We start from the raw sequence: 19,964 nt of genomic DNA, 5'->3' as shown, positions 1-19,964 counted from the left end.
TTTGTAGTTCTCGGATACAATCCCAGAAGTCCTTGCTCCGAAGCCATGTTTGTAGTTCTAAGGCTGGTGGGTCTATGCCTTGAAGCATCTTGGGACGGTTGGGAGTACCGTGACCAGAGAGCAATCTTAAGTGAGAAACAAAGGGATGAAGGTCCGTCTGTGAGTAGAGGGTTTGTGTATACATCCCCGTGGCGGGTGGCGGGGCGGCCTCGGTAAATCTCTTCTCTCTGCAGGGCGGATATGGAAGCGGAGGCCTAAGGGGCGGGACTTCCGCTAGAGACCGCTGCTCCCCGGAACGGTTTACCCAGGTCAGCAATCTTTTTATCCCAAGGTGTTATGAACTCATAGTCCTGCTCACACGTGGGTGGGGGGGTGGAGGGATGGAAGGGGAGTAGGCGGGATTTGGGGGTTCCCCGCCTCCCTCCCCTGTCCACTCCTCGCCTTCCATCCAGCTGCCTGGAGTCCCCGAGCGGCACGTGCATGGGGCGGAACCGCAGGCAGGGGATGGAGGGATGAGAAGACGCACAGTCCTCTGCTCCCTCCAGGCCTGCGTGCTTCCTGGGGGACATGGTTGCACCCTGCCCGGGGGTGAGGTTGTGCACGACCTTGTAGTGGTTTTCGCGCCCTCTGCTGGCCTGCGGGTTCACTACAGGGACATAATCAAGATAATTGGCGTATGGGTGCAGGGAGGACCCTATAAATAATGTTTAGGGTGCTGGAGGTTGAGTAGGTAAGGTCCACTAGGCTTAGTTGTTAGGGTGCTGGGAACTCAGTAGAGAAGGATCTGGCCATCTCTGCTGGTCTGTAGGCATACACACATGGGCAAAGAGAGAAAGTAAGAGATGGAGGAGGAAAAATAGGAAGGAAAGAAAGAGAGAAAGACAGCTAATTGAAACTTGAGTACTATTTGGTGCTGATTTGCTGAATTTGAACCAACATACACAGGTAAATGTGCAAGTAAGTATTCTGTAGTCATATAAGTAATTGACTTTTTTCCACATGGTAAATAAAATATTTTCAACCAGAAGGAAGGTGTAGAACATGGCAAACCAACACATTTTAGTTAGAGTCCGTATCAACTAGGAATCACTTGTTGAACTTTTTCAAAGGAAGTGTCTCATATTCAAAGGCAAGAACTATCCCTGGCTTAATGAACTTTCTCTAGTCACGTACACCTTCCCAGTACCCAGGAGATTTGTACTTCCGTGAATTCTGGATTGACAGTTTTGATTGCTTACCTCCTGCTTTGCTATGTGAAAATCATGACCCATACCCAATTTCTATAGAGATTAAACCAGAAGAAAATGACGTGGTGACCGTTTCTGAGCCCAGCTATTCCATATGGAACGCAGTGTATGCAGTGTCCCATGCCCTCTATAAAACGCTGTTGATCAAAATTGAAATGCAATCTAAAGAAGACAGAAAGATGGACTGGCTTCTTCCGTGCCAGGTAAGCCTCACTCATAAGCAAGGGAAGCAACAGGATCTTATATTATTTGTTAATTAATTCACTGTTGTCAAGCCAGTAAAACATTTTCATCTTATAGTTGGGAAGGTTCGGTCAAAGTGTATGTGTATATATCTGTATCTTACATGATTTGGGAACTGAAAGCACTCATTTGAAGACATTAAATTTGAATGTCTTTCAACAAATGTTTTCCTAGTGTGAGATGAAGTTCTGTAAGATATATGTGTAAATAGTGTAAAATATAGCAGGTTCAATAACCAAAATTTTTATGATTTCATGGAATATCTCCAATGCCATAATATATAGCTTAGGGCATCATATCCACAGCAACCATTTCACCTAAAATACAATATGTATTTATAACAAAAGACTATAAGAAGATCATTTTGCGGACAATAAATACCCTGTCCTAGAGTCAGCAGTAACTGAAAAGAAATTGCTTTTACAGATCATTTAGTATTAATAAGGTATGATGAAGGTGAAACAAAAACTGTGCTCCCATTATTAAATTTTAGAACACAGACAGTGCTCATGAGCCTGAGTCATATCTCAACGTGTTAGTGATAAGTGTAATGTGTGGGTTTTAAACCAACAAGATATAAAGTAGGACTCGTTTACACTTACGAGCCATGGAGATCACCTTCAAATAGGGTATCATGAAGAAGATTGTTGAGCAAGCCAATTGAACTTTTCATTTAGTCAATGTTAGGTAAATAAAAGATGAAATGTGAATGTTTGTATACTATATAATTTAGTATTTTGGGAATCAGTAATATTTGACATTGATATTGACATAGTCTGTAATCATGACTTCCAGTCATAATATAGTAGGTGAGTATGTCTCTTGTACAGGTAACTGAGTACTTATATAGAAGCTCTTTATAACACAAGTTATTAATTAACACAATATTATCTTGTGTTATTAATTTTCAGAAGTTGATTTTTTGTAATCAAGATAATACTGCTGTCTTCGCAAAAATATAGAAGTGTTTCTTCCTTTTCTCTTTTGTGGAATCCTTTGAGGAGTATTGCAATGAGTTCTTTGAGACTTTTAGAATTCATGCTGAATCTCTAGACCTAGGCTTGCTTTCTTTTATTTATTTATTTATTTATTTTTGTTTCAATTGAGAGATTTTTAAATTATCATTTCTATCTTGGTTGTTATGTATCTATTTTAATAATTTACTTCTTGATTTAATGTTGTTAGATTTTATACATCTAGAAGTCTACCCATTTATTTTTTTACATTTAAATGCTTAGTTGAATGAAGACTTTTAAAATATGAACCTATGATTCTCTGCTTTCCTCAGTGCATGTTGTAGTGTCTGTTAGATTAGGATCGATACAGTTGACGTGGACTTAAAAGAGAGCTGACAGGTATTTCCAAAAGCAGGATTTTTCTCTCAGACAGAACACTGATATGGTAGTCTTTTGAGAGTGGAAGTGGAGATTCTGTGCTGTAGTACCGGGGGATGGAGGTCTTAAGTAGCTTGCCAGGGAGAAGGTCACATCGTGGGGGTTCAGTGTATAAATTTTTGGCCTTAGACCTGCCTTCTGTAGGTGTGTGGGTTTATTTCTGGGTATGTGATTCAATTCCATTTACCCACAAATCTGTTTCTCTGCCAGTACTATGCCATTGTTATTACTATTTCTCTATAGTGTAGCTTTAGATCAGGGATGGAGATAACTTCAGAAGTTCTTGAAGTTATTGTACTGTTTTATTTTTTTATTGTACTATTTAGTCATTTATTTATTTTATTTATTTATTATTTTATTATTTATAATATTAAAATAATGAATAAAATTATTTATTAATTTATTATTTATTTATTGTACTATTTTAAAATAGTTTTAACTATTCTGATTTTTTTTTAATATGATGTTGAGAATTGTTCTTTCAAGGGCTGTAAGGCATTGTGTTGGTATTTTAATGGGAATTACATTAATTTCTAGATTTCTTTTGGTAGGAAGACCATTTTTGCTGTTATTCTTACTGATCCATAAGCATGGAAAGTGTTTCTATCTTCTGATGTCTTCTTCAATTTCTTTCTTCAGAGACTTGAAGTTTTTTTTCATATGTATCTTTCCCTTGCTTGGTAAGAGTTAACCTGACATACTTTGTTATTTGTGACTATTGGAAAGATGTTGTTGCCCCAATTTCCTTTTTTATTGGATTGTTTTAACTTTGTGCTGCAAATTGAATATACCCAACACTATTTTGTCTGAAAATGCATTGTTTTAATGGTGTGGTTTACAGTTTGATGTGAGGGTAAACATTTTATAATCATTCATTTTGCAGCAAGAGTGGGTGAAACTAAAAATGGTAATGAAACAATGTACAATGTCATAGAAATAAGATTTTAGTATAAAGTTTAGTGAAGCAGTGCAACTTGTTATGGTCACATAAAAGACAGCACACTAAGTATGATTTAACTGAGAAAACAAAAAGTGCAATTAAAATATGCTGCAGAACTGAGCAATGAATCTGAACGTGACACTGGTATCTTTTTGAACATGCAAAATAAAATCTGATATCACTGGGATTTTCCACAGACACTGACTAAAATTAAAACCATCTTGTATTGTTATAGTTCATGTAAAATTGTGCATATTTTCTACTTGTATTCTGAGACATTTTGATGGAATACCTACACACTGCCTATACAGAGTTGTCATAAACTGACAGAATTGCTGTGGATCTCCACAATCTTCTCAGTAGATTTTCCATGCACTTGAAGTTGCTAATGAGAAGTATCAACATTATCATACCATTGTACTTAAACTCATGGTGGCCTAAATATGAAAATAACCTCAATGTTCATTTGTTATAGACAAGCTGAGTGCCTAAGGAGGACATTGTGCTAAAAGAATGAAGACAGTAGTAATAATTAAAGGATTGTACACTTAAAAAGAATCTCATAGTCATGCTGTATTGGGCATGAAACAACATATAATTACTTTTTTGTTTTGGTTTTTAAATACAGGGTTTCTCTTTGTATTCTTGGCTCCACTGGACCTGCTTGTGTAGACCAGGTTGGTCTGGAACTCACAGAGATCCAACTGGAAGGAGTAGGCAAACTAATTCTTAGTCTCAGGAAGGAACTTAATATGAAACATGCTTGCAACTGTGGTCCAAGAATGGCAGGGTCTATCCCACCTTAGAACCCAGACTTGGAGGGACACTTATGTTGGGTTGGTTCTCCAAGAAAGATGCAAATTTTAAGGTCATGGATTCTTCCTCTGTGCTTTTAGTTTAGCACTGTTCCATCCATCTATGTCTAGCAGAGTCAGAGCCCTACTAAGAAAACTGTGAGGGTGTATTGCATAAAACTGTGAGGATGAAGACTGAGTTTCACATTATGACCACAAGATGTTGAGATACCTAAGCAATGAGACACTTGCCATGGAGAGATGCATATAGGTAGTGGAAGTAACCAAATGTGGAGATGTATGAGAAGTTGCAGGTATAGGGCCACCTAAGCCCTGTGAAACTCAAGACACATGTGTGTGAGATCAGCAACAGGATTTGTTGTTTGCCCTACTTGTTTTCCTGCCTTGGTCCAATCTTCCCTCACTGTGTACACATTGCTGTCTATTGGAATTAGACAGTATATTCTGCGCCATTGTATATTGTAAAGATATAACTTGCTTTCTGATTTTACAAGATGCAGCAATGAAGAGATTATCTAGTGACAAAATAGACCTTGAACACTTGTGCAATGTCTGAGCTGTTTTGGACTCTGAGTATCATTGACGTAAGACTAAATGCATTTTTATCATGGATTCACCATGAGCCTATTGTGAACAGGGTTAGAATGTAGTTGATCAGACAATAAAGCTCCCACATGGGATGATGCCTTTGAATACTTCTCTGTTCTTTTGTGGCTTTCATTGTGGAGCTTTTAGAACCTTTTTAGATTCTTTATTGGGTAATGGATTTGTGTGTATATAGTCTCAACTCATTTCTTATTCTTTGTGCCTGCTGTGTTGTTGTTGAAAATAATCAGTCACATTCCTTCTTATGCTGCCATGCCTACACACTTATAGACTCTTATCACTAAATCACATAAGATACAATAGAAACACTTCTTATTCAGTGCTAAGCTACTTTGCTTTCCCGTTGTTTTTATGTTTTTGGTTTTGTTGTTTTGCTTTTGTTTGTGAAGACATAGTTTTTCTGTGTAGACCTGCTTGTTCTAAATGTAGATAAGTAGACCAGACAGGCCCAGAACATATCTCACAATATAGTTTGATGTTCTGTGGATATGTATATATTATGTGGTGTTCCACAACTCTTCATGTTCTCATTAGATAACCATTTGGCACTTCATCTTGAAGTATTTCCTTCTATTGGAATTATTTAATGATGCTAGATAATATCGCAGCAATGAGATTTATTTTTAAAAATTCTGTGTTGTGTGTGTTTGTGCATGTATGTAATTTATTATTAAGGATTGACCAGAGCAGATATAGAGAATGGAAGCAAACTTTGTGGGGTCTAATTTTGCCTGCCATCATATGGTGATCAAACATCATGTTGCCAGGTTTGTACACTCAGTGGGACATTTCCCACTGAGCCATCTCACTGAGTCTCAAATATCATTGGTTGAAACATTACATCATAAAATATTTTCTTTATAATTGTAATCATTGTCATCTAAGGATAGAGAAAAATAGACAATTTGAATAATAAGTCTCATTTGCAAAGAAAGTGGTATATTGCTATATTTTTTATTGTTTTAGTTTATTTTATCAGTATGTCATGGGTTCATCAATAGCTGCAGCCAGACCACTCAAATGCCAGATTCAGACACATAGTAGTTTATTGAATGCTGAACAAAAACTGACTGGTCAGGACACTGTCTGGATTCAGGAACTAGATTGTGACATCAGTCTGTTTCAAAGGTAGGCCTCTCCTAAGAAAACTCATAACCAGATCACAACCATGTAACTAGGTGGGAAGCAAGGGGAGGGTAGCATGGCCTCATTTTGCCTTGGTAAATACAAGAAGAATCAGTTTTGTTTTAAGTGTATTGTATTAGGTAGCTAGACAATGCATTTTAAGCTGATTAGTTGGGATATAGGCTTAGGGACTTTACAGTTCTCCATCATTCCGGGAGAAAGGAACATGGCAGGGTGTTGTGGTTTTGTTTAAGTAGAGCATCTATCATTAATTCCACCAGAATGTTTAACAAGTATTGTAAGTAAAACGCTATTCAAGCTCTCTAGATGGCAGAGCCTGAGAATGTGAAGTTAATTTCACCTTCTGGTCAAAATGGATACTTAACAACCAAATGACCATGGTGGTGGTATGCAGTAAGGCCAGACATGCCTGAACAGGTCTCAATGTTAGTATGTCTAAACAGTTAAACAGTAGTTCATAACATTTGTCAGAACCACAGACATGTTGCACAGAATTGTCTCTGTGGAGAAGGTGGATGCCTGATAACCTGTGTTCAATTTCTCAGAGACTCATATTGAATCCAACATGTTTTCTCTCATTTGAACACTTGGGCTGTGGCATATGCATACTTAGCCACCAGCACATACAGAAATAATTTTTAAGCTTAAATAAAGGCCAAGGAGATAATTTGAACCAAGCCAACTCTCTGTGTCTCATCTCTAGTACAGACATAGTGGAAGTAGATTATAAATAGCAATAAGTTGACCTGTTAGTGCCATTTACATATCATGACACACACACATATACATACAGAGTTCATATATTTTTTAGTGGATGAACGTAACAAATCAGAGAAAACAGCTGAATTATTGAGAAAGTACCCAAAATTATTTGCTAGGTTATTGATATAGAATTTGAAGAATTTATTACTACTCATAATAAATAATAAAATAATAAATAAATAAATCTTATAAATCTTATTTATATTATATTACAATTATATTATACTATATAATATATATAAATATATTATATAGTATAATATATATACTATATAATATATACTATATAATTATATATTACAATTATATTATATTATACAATTATATTATACTTTATATTATTATCAGATATTATATTATTTATTATAAATAAATAATAAATCTTTTTTTTTCTTTTTTTTTTCTTTTATTTTTTTTATCAGTTACATTTTATTAACTCTGTATCCCAGCCGTGTCCCGATCCCTCATTCCCTCCCAGTCCCTCCCTCCCTCCCTCCCTCATCTCCACCGTGCCCCTTTCCAAGTCCACTGATGGGGGGGACCTCCTCCCCATTCATCTGATCCTGTTTTATCAGGTATCTTCAGGACTGGCTGCAAAGCCCTCCTCTGTGGCCTAAAAGGACTGCTCCTCCCTTCGGGGGTGGGGAGACCAAAGAGCCAGTCATCGAGTTCCTGTTAGAAATAGTCCCTGTTCCCCTCACTTTGGGAAACCAATTGGTTACTGAGCTACCACAGGCTAAATCTTATTTTATCCTTTTATTCTCAGTTGGGATTAGAGGTGCATGCCTATAATCCCAGTACCTGGGAGACAGTGGCAGAGCGATCTGTGTGATCTTGAGGCCTGGTGGGTCAAAATAGTGAGTTCCAGTACAGCTCTGGCTATGGAGAGCTATTCTATCCCCAAATGTTTCAAAAATAAGAATATATCTCAAGTTACGGAAATATTTCTGGTATAATCTTACCAGACTGTGAGCGGTTTCAACCAATCCTTTTGTCATCTCTACTCACATTAAGAGAACTGTGTTAACAAACAAAATAGGAAACAATGAGGGGAGTCCATTCACTGAGGGATAGAAATCCATTGAGTCCTTCAACAACCATTTAGCAGGGACTTGTTCACCTTCAAATGCATATATCTGTGATTCAATATTGTGAAGAATTTCTTAATATATATTATTAAAATATATATTAAATATATATATATATTATATATATATTAATTAAAAAATAATATATATTATTTTTAATTAAAATTGATTTAATTTAAGTGCATAAATTTTGGCACTGTGCATAGCAAGTGCATGCCAGGTATCAGTGGAGACCAGAAGAGAGTATCTGATCCATGTGATTAGTTACAGACTGTTTTGAGCTGTCCCTTGGGGATGGGAATCAAAGCTAGGCCCTGTGGGTGAGCAGTCACTGCTCTGCGGGGCTGAGCTATCTTTTTAACCCCATGAGCATGCCATTAATTGCACCATTTTATAGTTGATCCTAAGTTAATCTTTAACTCAGTGCTGATGATCCAGAAGAAATATAAGATTGATGTCATCAGAAACTAACTTAGACTTGGTGCCTAAAAAGATTCTCACCCCAGACCTCCACCAAATCAGGCAAGTGTCTAAATGCTGATTGCAGAGATATTGACAGTATCAGTCATTAAAAAGAGACTTAGCCCTTAGCCAAAGGCAAAAGACTGAGTTTATCTCACATGTCATAAATAGGCATGAAGGGGTGTCCACAAGGATACATGTCAGATGTCCTCTGGCTGGAGATTATGCTTCCTAGAAAGAGAGAGAAAGAACTTCCAGGCTTGAAGACAGACTTGTCTGAATGGAATTGTATACTGCTTCACCAGGGTTAGCGAAATATTTAGTTAGGAGCCTGAAGTGGTGATTACTCGAGATGGCATGTTGATTGCTCTCAGGGGAATCCTGGATTTAAAAAAAAAATACTCTAAGGCTCAGGAAAGCAGGCATTTCTAAATAACTGTGGGGTATGAATGGAACTGATAGGGAGAGACCTTTGGATAATAAAGGAAGAAGATGAACAGGCCAAAGAGCAATGCTTGGGGCTTCCCTGAGAGCTAGCCTCTGACTCTATTCTCTGTGTCTGCTTAGCTGTGGTGGGTCAGTCCCCTCCAGGTCCTCCACTCTTTCCTTTCTTGGCAACTACATGTAGCTGTCTATGAAAGCTCCCTTCAGGCCTCCCCTTTGTGGTCTCCTAATGGAACTTTTTTTTTTCATTTTTTTAAAATTTATTTTTATTTTATGTACATTGGTGTTTTGACTGCATGCATGTCTATGTGAGAGTGCCAGATCACCTGAAACAGGAGTTATAGACAGTTGTGAGCTGCCATGTGGGTGCTGGGGATTGAACCAGGGTCCTCTAGGAAGAACAGTCAGTGCTCTTAATCACTAAGCCATCTCTCCAGCCTTTTTTTTTTCATATTTTATTATTATTTATTAGCATTTATTCACTTTGTAACCCGGCTGTGGCCCCCTTCCTCATCTCCTCCCAATCCGACTCTCCCTTCCTCTTCTCTCCTTATGCCACACCGCTAGTCTACTGATAGGGGAGGGCCTTCTCCCCTTCTATCTGACCCTAGCTTATCAGGTCTCATCAGAACTGGCTGCATTGTCTTCCTCTGTGGCCTGGCAAGGCTGCACCCCTCCAGGGGGAGGTCGTCAGAGAGCCAGCCACTTCGTTCATGCCAGAGACAGCCCCTGCTCCACTTACAAGGGAACCCACTTGGAGAAAGAGTCTATGAGTCTATGGGTTACATCTGAGAAGGGGTTGTAAGTCCTCTCCAAGAATGGTCCTTATTTGGATTAAGAGTCTATGTTTTTGTTTGTTTGTTTGTTTGTTTTGGCTCTGTTGGTCTTCTTTTGGAGCTCCTGTCCCCTCCAGGTCTTTAGAGCTCCGACTTCTTGCATAAAATTCCATGCGTTCTGCCCAAAGTTTGGTTGAGTCTCAGCCTCCGCTTCATTCCCTCAATCAGTGGATTCCTTCAGAGTCCTGTCTGTGGTAGGCTCCTGTCATGTTCCTTGTCTTCTGCTTCAGATGTCTATAGCATTTGCCCTTCTGAATGAGGCAAATGAGGATTGGGTATCTTCCCTTGTCCAGCTTCTTCAGGAGTATAGAATTCAGTATGTTCTCTTTTATATGTCTAATAGCCACCTAGGAGTGAGGATATACCATGTGTGTCTTTCTTCTTCTGGGTTACCTCACTCAAGATGATCTTTTCTAGAACCACAATTGGCCAGCCAGAAAATTCCTTCAGCTGATAAATGCCTTCAGCAAAGTGGTTGAATACAAAAGTAACCCCCCCCCCCCACACACACACATACACACACAAAATCTGGAATATGAAAGACAAATGGGCTCTGGAATATGAAAGACAAATGGGCTGAGAAAGAAATTAGGGAAACAACACCCTTTACAAGAGCCACAAATAACATAAAGTACCTTGGTGTGAGACTCTAATCAAGCAAGTGAAAAAAGACCTGTATTAAAAAAAAATCCAATGTGATCCTCAGTCCTTGAACCTGGCTGCCTGGTAGGAATACGGATATCCTAAAGAAAAATTAATATCTCCCCCTTAGGTGACATCTAGTGAAACCGTGGGTTCAATGAAATTCTAATTTCTGTGAAAATGCTGATTCCTCCAGAGGAGACCTTCTCTGTGAAAATGCTGATTCCTCCAGAGGAGACCTTCTCTGTGAAATAAACATTAACTCGATGTCTGAATATCTTGTAGGAGCTAAAGGAGCTGAAAATGACAGAGGGATTTAAGGATGTCAAAATTTTTTATATGCCTTGGTTAGATCACTTAGTTGTGTGTATCTTGCCTTCTGTCTAAAACTGTTAAGATTTCAAGGATGAATTAGTTACCTTATAACTTTTCCATTGGTCAAAATTACTAAATAAATATTTTAATTTGTTTTCACTTTTCATTACTAATTTCCCTTTGTCATTGTTTGCTCTCTTCTTTATTTTAAAGAGTAGTCCCACTATGTATCTCTGGCTGTCTTGGAATGCAGTATATATCCTAGATATAACCACCTTGCATTATAAGTAGGCATGTCATAGCTTGATAATTCAGTTTTTTTCATTGGCTTTTTGAGGATGAGTGGCTGAGCCTGGCTGGATAGGGTTGCCAGGACATGAGCTCTGGGCCTAACTCCAGGACCAGAAGAAGGTTCCCATCAAATACAACCCTCTGGTGAAAGCCACTGTCTTTTATCTATGAGCAATATTGTTTTTCTTTATCATTGAGACTGTTATAACTCATCTGAAGACTAGGGCAGAGTTCAAGCCTTAGTCTATAGAGAGGGAAACCCAGGCTTACAGAGATGAGTGGTATTGTAATACGATTATGTGTAATTGTGCCTTTTACTTATCCCATCATTCTATTACATCCCATCATTCTATTACATCACTAAATGAAGTTGAAGCCACCTCAGCACAGGCCTGTAATCATGGTGCCTACAAAGAGGAGGCAGGAATTTCAAGGTTTCAAAGTCACCCAAGGAGAGAATGGTCAGTGGTATGGTGGGAGGCCCTCAGGACAAAGAGAGGCAATGATTGCCCCAGGCCAATATCCATGGACTTTCCTGTAGCTCCAGAAACTCAGAGCCATGGCATCAGCAATTGTTTGCTGAGGTATTTACCACTTGGTGTTTTCTAATGTTTCTTGTCCAAGACAGCTTAGGTCACTTCACGGTCAGACTCCTGTTAAATGGAATTCTCCTTCAAGTGGGGAAATTATCCTCAAGGGGGGATGAGCTCCCTCATTACATATCCAATAGAAAGTCTTCAGCCCTGAATCCATATATACAGAATCCACAGAAATGGACTCAGGTTTAATTCATATATTTGCACATAATTGCTCACATACTTACAAAGAAATATTGGAATGGAAGAATTTGGTTAAGGATGAAGAAAGGTCATGGAAAGGTCAGTGTCTCAGCATGCTCGAAGGATGAATTCTATCTCTGGTGTCCAGTCCTTTTGTTCAGCAAACATATAACTTCTCACAACTATTATACAGTTCTAAAATTATCAATGTATGAGATGTGCAGGATGAGACTAAATTGTAAACCAATTTTATCTGTGTAAAAAGAATGGCATAAATGTTGAGGCTATTATAGCAAAGGGTTTATTGTCTATGTATTGTTGGAGTTCTGGCTAGAGATGTTTTTTATGTCTCATTCAGTTTTAGACTTGTTCCCATTTGAATGGATTACCAATTTATGTTACCTGGTCTGTTTGATCTTCTTGATTTCTCTGTTCTTGTCCGTGGCCAAAGTCTTCAGGTGGTCTTCCTCTGTCATATCTTATTTTTATTAGTTTTGATGGAACCCATAATTTCTCTTCTCCTGTTTGATGGAACCCATAATTTCTCTTCTCTTCTCATAAGCAAAACCTGTTCCCCAGCATAATACATTCCCTGCGCTTGATTTTGAAATGGTATTTTTGAAATACATTAATTCAGCCTCTGAAAGGCTCTGCCCTGCAGACTATCAAAGCAGATGCTGAGTCTTATGGCCAACTTTTGGGCAGAGTACATGGAATCTTATGAAAGAAGTGGGAAATAGTAAGATCTGGAGAGGACAGGAACTCCACAAGGAGAGCAACAGAACCAGAAAATTTGAACACAGGGTTCTTCCCAGAGATTCATACTCCAACCAAGTACCATGCATGGAGATAACCTAGAACCCCTGCCCAGATGTAGCCCATGGCAATGTAGTGTCTAAGTGGGTTACATAGTAATGGGAAGAGGGACTGCCTCTGACATAAACTGATTGGCCTGCTCTTTGATCACATCCCCCTGAGGGGACAGCAGCCTTACCAGGCCACAGAAGATGACAGTGGAGCCATTCTTGATGAGATCTGATAGACTAAGATCAGAAGGAAGGAGAGGGGGACCTCCCCTGTCAGTGGACTTGGGGAGGGTCATACATGAAGAAGGGGGAGAGAAGGTGGGATTGGGAGGGGAGGAGCGAGGGATTTATGGGGGGATACAAAGTGAATAAAGTGTAATTCATAAAAGTTAAAAAAAGAAATACATTAATTCAGCATTTTTTTTCTATAACCCAGTGTCTCCCTGCAGCCGTTGTTTGTTGTTCCTATCATTTAAGAAGTTTAAGGTTAGTCAAGCATTATGTAATCTATCTCTGGCGGTCTTTGATACCCCTCTCTGTTTGTTAAGCATGTCCCTTAAAGTATGATTGGATCTTTCCATGACTACTTGACCAGTAGGATTGTGCAGTATACCTGTGACATGTTTTATCTTATACTATATTAAAAAATATTTACATTTTATTAGAGATGTACGCTATAGCATTATCTGTCTTAATTTGTTTAGGAGTACCCATAACTTCCATCACTTTTAATAAATGTGTAATAACTGAATCAGCCTATTCAGAACTTAAGGCTGTTGCCCATTGAAACCCTGAATAGGTATTAATAGTATGGTGCATATATTTCAGTTCATGAAACTGTGTAAAATAAAACACGTCCATTTGCCAAATATCATTTCTTTGATTACCTTTAGGGTTACTTCCTGCAGGTAGTGGAGTTTGATTTTATAATGAACAAGTGGGGCATTTTCTCACAGTTTCTTTGGCTTTTTGCCAAGTGATCGAAAACTTCCTTTTTAAACCTTTGCTGTCAACATGATGTTTTCTACGAAATTCTGAGGCCTCTAAAACACTTCCTATCAATAGTTTATCAATGTCATCATTGTCTTGTGCTAGAGGGCCTGGTAGACCCATATCAGATCTGATATGTGTTACACACAATGGGTTATTTCTATTTCTAATTATTTGCTGTAATTGAAGAAACACCGAGGTTAAGTCCGAATTCTCCTGAATTTGATCAGCAGTTTCTCTATGCAGAACAATTCTTTCTGCATATTGAGAGTCAGTGAGTGTATTAAGAAATTCATGAAATCTTATAACACCAAGAGAATAGCACAGTATTCTGATTTTTTTTAAATCACAGTCCTTCCTCTGCATAAGAATCCTGTGGGAGAATGAGTGGAAGGCAAGATAACCAAAATACAGGCCCTCTTTGGATCAATACAGTCTATATATGCATCTTGTAATTTCCTTTCTACCATAGTCAATTCTTTTTTAGCTTCAGTTGGTAATGTTCTTGGACTATTTAATTCCTTATCACCCTGTAAGGTTTGAAATAAGTTACTTAGTTCTTGATTAGCTAAACCAGTGGCAGGCCATAGCTAGTTAATATCTCCCATCAATTTTTGAAAATCATGAAGAGTTCTTAATTGGCTTCTTCTAATTTGTACTTTTTGTGGCCGAATTTTTGGTAGACCTATTTTGTATCCTAGGTAATTAATAGAATCTTCTCTTTGTACTTTTTGGGGAGCAATCTGTAATCCTCAACAAGGCAAAGTTCTATTTATTTCATCAAAAATATTTTCTAATGTTTTCATATTTAAACATCAGCTAATAAGATATCATCCATATGGTAGTCAACTATGGATTGAGGAAATTGCGTCTGAATTATCTCCAATGCCTGTTGTACAAATATTGGCACAAAGTAGGACTGTTTAACATCCTCTGTGGTAAGAATGTCTAGTGATATCTCTTTATTGGACAGCTTCTATTCAAAGTGGGTGCTGAGAAAACAAACCTTTCCCTGTCATGTTCATGTGAAGGAATTGGGAAAAAGCAATCCTTTAAATCAATCACTATAAAGGCCATTCCTTAGGTAACAAGGACGGCAATGGGAATCTGGATTGTAATAATCCCATTAGCTGAATAATTTTTTTAATTGCTCTGAGATCTGTTAATATCCTCCATTTGCCAGATTTCTTTTTGATGACAACTAAAGGAGAATTCCAAGGGCTGTTGGACACCTCTATATGTTGAACCTCCAGCTGTTCCAGGACTAGCTGTTCTAGTGCCAGTAATTTTCTTTATTCATGGACCATTGTTCAATCTAAACAGGTCAGCCAACCACCTTAGTGATAAGGCTGTCAGGGTTTTTTTAGCAGCGGCTTCCCAATATGAAGTTGAAAAGACGGCTTCTGCTGTATTTGGTTTATAGACAGCCTGGACAGTCTATTACTTTTTGACTGCATTTTTAAATAATTTCAAATTCTTTATCAGGAGTATTAGTTGTTTTTTGGCTTGCCTCTGAAATTCAGGGAGTGTTAATCTGGTTTTTCATTGTTGTAACAAATCTCTTCCCCATATGTTTATGGCTATCTCAGCCACATATGGCCTTAATTTTCCTATTTGACCTACTGGTGCTATATATTTAAGCTACCTCACACTTTGTTTTACTTTAGATAAAGTTACAACTCCTTGGGAAATTGGATATCTGCTGGAGCCAGCCAGCAGAGTCGAATGGTTCTTGAGTCGGGAGTGAGGATTAAAATTAATAAAATAACACACAGCACACAGGAGGCTTATTTAAGAAGGTCCGGACTCAACAGCCACAGCAAAAAGCCGCCTTAGCAGCAACCTCAAGCCTCTAGAGCAAAACTAGCAGCAACTGCTGGCCTGTCTTTTTATTGTAGAGTTTTTTAAGCCAGAGTAGAAACATCTCAGAACAATGGGTTAATTTCCACGAGGAGCCTGAGGAAGAGGTGTGAACCTCACAAGCCATCCCACCTGCTGTCACAAACAAAAGGAGATGGATTTGCAAATTCTTCCCTGCAAGAATTAGTGAAGGTCCCATAAAAGCAGTCTCTTTCGCTGAGATTTAGGTATCAAAGCAACTGCCAGAGGCACCTCTCCCGACAGATATCCACCTATTGAAGTGGCTACTTTGGAGCCAGGATTTAGGAATAATAATTGTGAGATCAGCTCCGGTATCCATCATGCCTTCAATTTCAATATTATTTAATATCGTTTTTAACTTTGGCCTTTGATCATTTGTAGAGGTCTGCCAATATATTTGTTTTGTTGTTGTTGTTCCCTTTCTGGTGTTTTGATTTATCTATAGAACTTGCTCTGGCCTTGCTGTCTAATTTTTTAACGTTTACTTCCAGAACAGTGGTGTTTAATTTTCTTGTGGAGGAATATCCCTGGCCTGTATTGGTACTTGCGAGAGGCCCCCTTGAGTGTTTTTGATAAAGGATTACCCCACTTATCTGTAACTGCTCTACATTCACTAGGCCAATGTCAGCCCTTGCCTTCTGTGTATTCTAGGAAGCATAGGCTCCCTTTTTGCATCATTTTGGTTGTACTGGTAAGTCCTTTTGTAGCAACCTTGCCCATCATAATGAAGGCATTTGCCAAGGTCTTTAGGGGTAGCTTCTCCTATCAAGGTAACATTGGGTGAATGAGGTCTGATGTCAATCTAATCCATTTGCCTATTGGTGTAGATCTTACTCTTAATGGATTTATTTCCTCTTTGCATTCAGAATTAGCATTTTCAAAAGCTAAAGATTCCATTAGTCCTTTTCTAGCTAGTGGATCTGATATACTTCTATCCACAGTTGAGGTCAATCTTTTTAAAAAATTAGTGAATGTTTCACTTGGACCTTGTATGACCTGAGGGAATGGCTCAAGCCTTTTTCCTGATTCCTGAACCTTGTCCTAGGCATTTAAGGCTAGGTGACATAATGCTAAGGTTTTTTCATTATATAAAGCTTCTATGTCTGTGTCAGCCTATTGGTCATCACCAAGCTGCTGTTCCTTAGAAACACTAGTACCTTTGGTTCTATTTTTGTGTGCTATCTCTCCACCATGATAGATAGCCATTGTGAATATGGCCCAGGTTCTAATATTGCCTTTGCCATATCCTCTCAGTCCTTTGGGATTACTCTACTTCTGATTGACCAGGAAGTCAGCATTTGTTTTACAAATGGGAAATACATTCCAAAATGTATTGTTTTATGCCTCGCTTCCAACTTTTAACTTTTCTTTATATTGGTCTAGTTCTGTGTGTTTTCAGTATCTTTTCTAAAATCTCTGCCCTATATTTCTGTTGTTTATTCTGTTTTGTAAGTTTTTTGTATCTCTTGTTTTATGTCCTGTTTCCAACCTTCATATCTTTTTATGTTGTTTTACTTGTTCTTTGTATTGTTCTAGTATCTTTTCTAAAGGCTTTGCCTTTGAGAAGACAAAAAAAAAAGGTTAATCCAATGATTAAAGTTAAATTGAGGACTATGAATGTAACCATAGTCATAATTTCTAAACTTTCCTTTATTTCTGTCTTAAAACCATAGAAGAGATTATTAGCCAAGCTCCGAGAAGTCTGTTTTATTGTTTCTTCAGTTCTGTTGACTCTAGCAGCAGCCAGTTTTGTTAAGTCTCAGGTCTGCCCACAGGAGGCTGTCTTTTGTTCCAGAGCTTGTTTAAGAGTCTTGGGAGTTGACCTGGGAGTTTTTAGGTTTTAAGTTTGGGTTGTATGACTGGGAGTTTATCGCCCCCACCAAATTATGTTAAAGTATGGTATAAAGGGTGTGGAGACTTTAGATTATTTGGGTACCATTTGTTGTGGGTATTAAAATTTACTATTGTATATCTTTTAGTTAAGCAGCGGTTATACCTAAACAGCTGTATAACCAAATCACCACACAGAGACTAGGATTTATTTAATTAACATAGAGCACAATGCTGGGCAGCAGTTACTCCATCCTAACCCTCAAGCCCTCATAGTTTCGTACCATTCAGATTCACCTGTTACATGTGCTTTTAGTAATATCTTAGATCCGGTTCATTTTTCCACATGGCTCCAAGACCTCTCCTCTAAATTCTCCCTCTTTTCCCTAGCTTCTTTCCTCTTCCTCCCACTCCAGACCAGGATGTCCCATCCTATCCTCTCCATCAATCAACATTGTGGCTGGTTGTTTTAATTGGCAATTTAGAGAACAAATGGTGGCATGTTTATACAAATTTGAGACAGCTGATGCTTAGAATAAACATCACAATGCAGTATCTGGATTGAAACCAGATAATGGGAGAGAGAAATCAGCATTTTAATGAACATGTGTAAATTGTATACATTCCAAAAGAACATTATACCAACATGTGTAAAAAGATTAAATAAAAAGTGGCTAGAAAGATGGCATCGCAGTTAAGAGCACTGGGTGTTGTTACAGTGGTCACAGGTTCCATTTTAGAATAGTAGATGGCCATCTGTAACTTCATTCCAAGGGATCTGATGCCTTCTTTTGGCCTCCATAGGTCCTATGCATAGAAACATGCAAAACATCCATGAAAATAAAAATAAAGCTTAATAAAATGGAATTTGCTGCCTTGATGTCATAGCCCTCCCAGAGACTGCAGCTAGGGCTAGTTGAAATAAACTCCACTTCGTCCTGCATTTGTGACATTTTTCTGAGCCAGCCTCCTCAGAGGCAAAAGCTGGCGTATTCTGAAGTTAGCTCAGTATAGCTTTTGTCTAAGAACTGCAAACATAGTGTTCATAGTTAACTTTTCCATGGTGTTTTCTTCATTAGTGTTCTCTCTCCTTTGTATGTGTGCGACTTTTGACCATCATAAATCCTTTAAGTCTTTTAGATTATACATGAGGGTCTAGATGACAGATTTGCTCTGTAAAATTCCGTGTCCTTTCGGGGCTAGACTTTCAGTCTTCTGTCCCTATTGGAATTACTCAAAGCATAATGTGGAATCTGACCCTAAAAGAGACTTAAGAGTGACAGCATATGTGAAATGCAAAATCTGTTGTAGTCATTTACTCTTTGAGCAGTATACAGAATTGAATGCATTCTATCTTTGAAGAGGTTTTTGTTTATCCTATGAAGGAAGTTAATTCCAGAACAGCTACGACTCAAGTCTTCTAGAAAAATGTTTCTGAGTCAAGCCCTTCTGTGTTGACTCAGGTGACCTTGATCCCAGTCTGTTGCTCTCCATGGCAAGGACCTTGTTGTCATCTTGATTAAGGTAAATAAAAATTTCAGTTAAAGGTTGGTACCACTACTGAGTTTTAAAATTACCCATTGGGGTCATATAGTCAACCTTCCATTGCAGTAGCAGAAAAAAAATATGCATGTGGAGCTCGGCTTCTGACTTCAGACCGGAATAGGAGGACTTGCTTATTGTGCACATCACACAGAGCATTAGAATAGGCAAAGAGCTGCTGATGTCACCATTGTGAAAAAGGATCTGATCACGATTTTGCTATTTCACAGCATGTGTGAATTAGCGTCAGATGAATGAAGACAAACCAGATTGGTGGGTGTACAATTTGGGGAGGAGAGCTTGATCCAGTGAATATTAAACATCCGACTAGAGGACTGTTCTTTGCAGATATGCCTAATCCACTTGTACGTTTATGACGGTTCTGAATGTTGAGTCATAGGCCATTCACTGGAGCTGTGTGTGTCAGGTTACAGATCTAGGCAAGCAACATTGCACTTGAGGGAAGGACACACAGCATCTTATGAATGCCATTTTCTCTACCAGGAAATCACCTGATCTTTTTCCAAGTCACTAAACCTGTAGTCTTTTTTTTTCAATTACATTTATCTTTTTTAAAAGTCAGTTATTGACTTCTATTAAATTTGATTGTCTCTAAGTGCATCACTGCTCTATTTTCTTAAGTGTTGTTATTCCCCAATGTTTCCATATCATTGGGAATGTCTTTCCTTTTTTTTTTCAAGTGCTATTGATTATTTGTATATAGAGCAATGTCTCCTATAGCTCATGCCAATGTATGGGGCATTGCTTTAAACACTACTGCACTGTGCTGGGAAAGCAGTTCTAAAACTCCTTCCAGGCTGGACCTTGACTGATCTGTGAAAAAGAAAAACAGGCCAGTGAATGAGTGTCCTCCAGTCTCTCTGTCTCTTATTGGGCTTACAAAT

At 38.3% G+C, this 19,964-nt stretch overlaps 2 protein-coding genes across 6 annotated transcripts in view; both read left to right on the top strand.

Moving 5' to 3' along the window:
* LOC110561735 (vomeronasal type-2 receptor 116-like) overlaps nucleotides 1–19,964 on the top strand; it is a 799,658-nt gene that overhangs the window by 462,802 nt on the left and 316,892 nt on the right.
* Nucleotides 38–19,964, top strand: part of LOC110541660 (zinc finger protein 431-like) — a 52,857-nt gene continuing 32,930 nt past the window's right edge. For 2 of the 5 annotated variants that reach the window (XM_060376157.1, XM_060376161.1), the window contains exons 1-3: nucleotides 39–151; nucleotides 234–308; nucleotides 1,287–1,450. In XM_060376157.1, the coding sequence (XP_060232140.1) occupies nucleotides 1,403–1,450 (48 nt within the window). In that variant the 5' untranslated portion in view covers nucleotides 39–151; nucleotides 234–308; nucleotides 1,287–1,402. Of the gene's footprint in view, nucleotides 160–233; nucleotides 309–343; nucleotides 958–1,286; nucleotides 1,451–19,964 lie in introns of those variants that run through there. The other 3 variants (XM_060376158.1, XM_060376160.1, XM_060376159.1) reach the window with 3 other exon arrangements.

This window comes from Meriones unguiculatus (genome assembly GCF_030254825.1).
Source record: "Meriones unguiculatus strain TT.TT164.6M chromosome 13 unlocalized genomic scaffold, Bangor_MerUng_6.1 Chr13_unordered_Scaffold_34, whole genome shotgun sequence".
Lineage (NCBI taxonomy): Eukaryota > Metazoa > Chordata > Mammalia > Rodentia > Muridae > Meriones > Meriones unguiculatus.
This window is presented reverse-complemented; position numbering and strand designations above follow the sequence as displayed.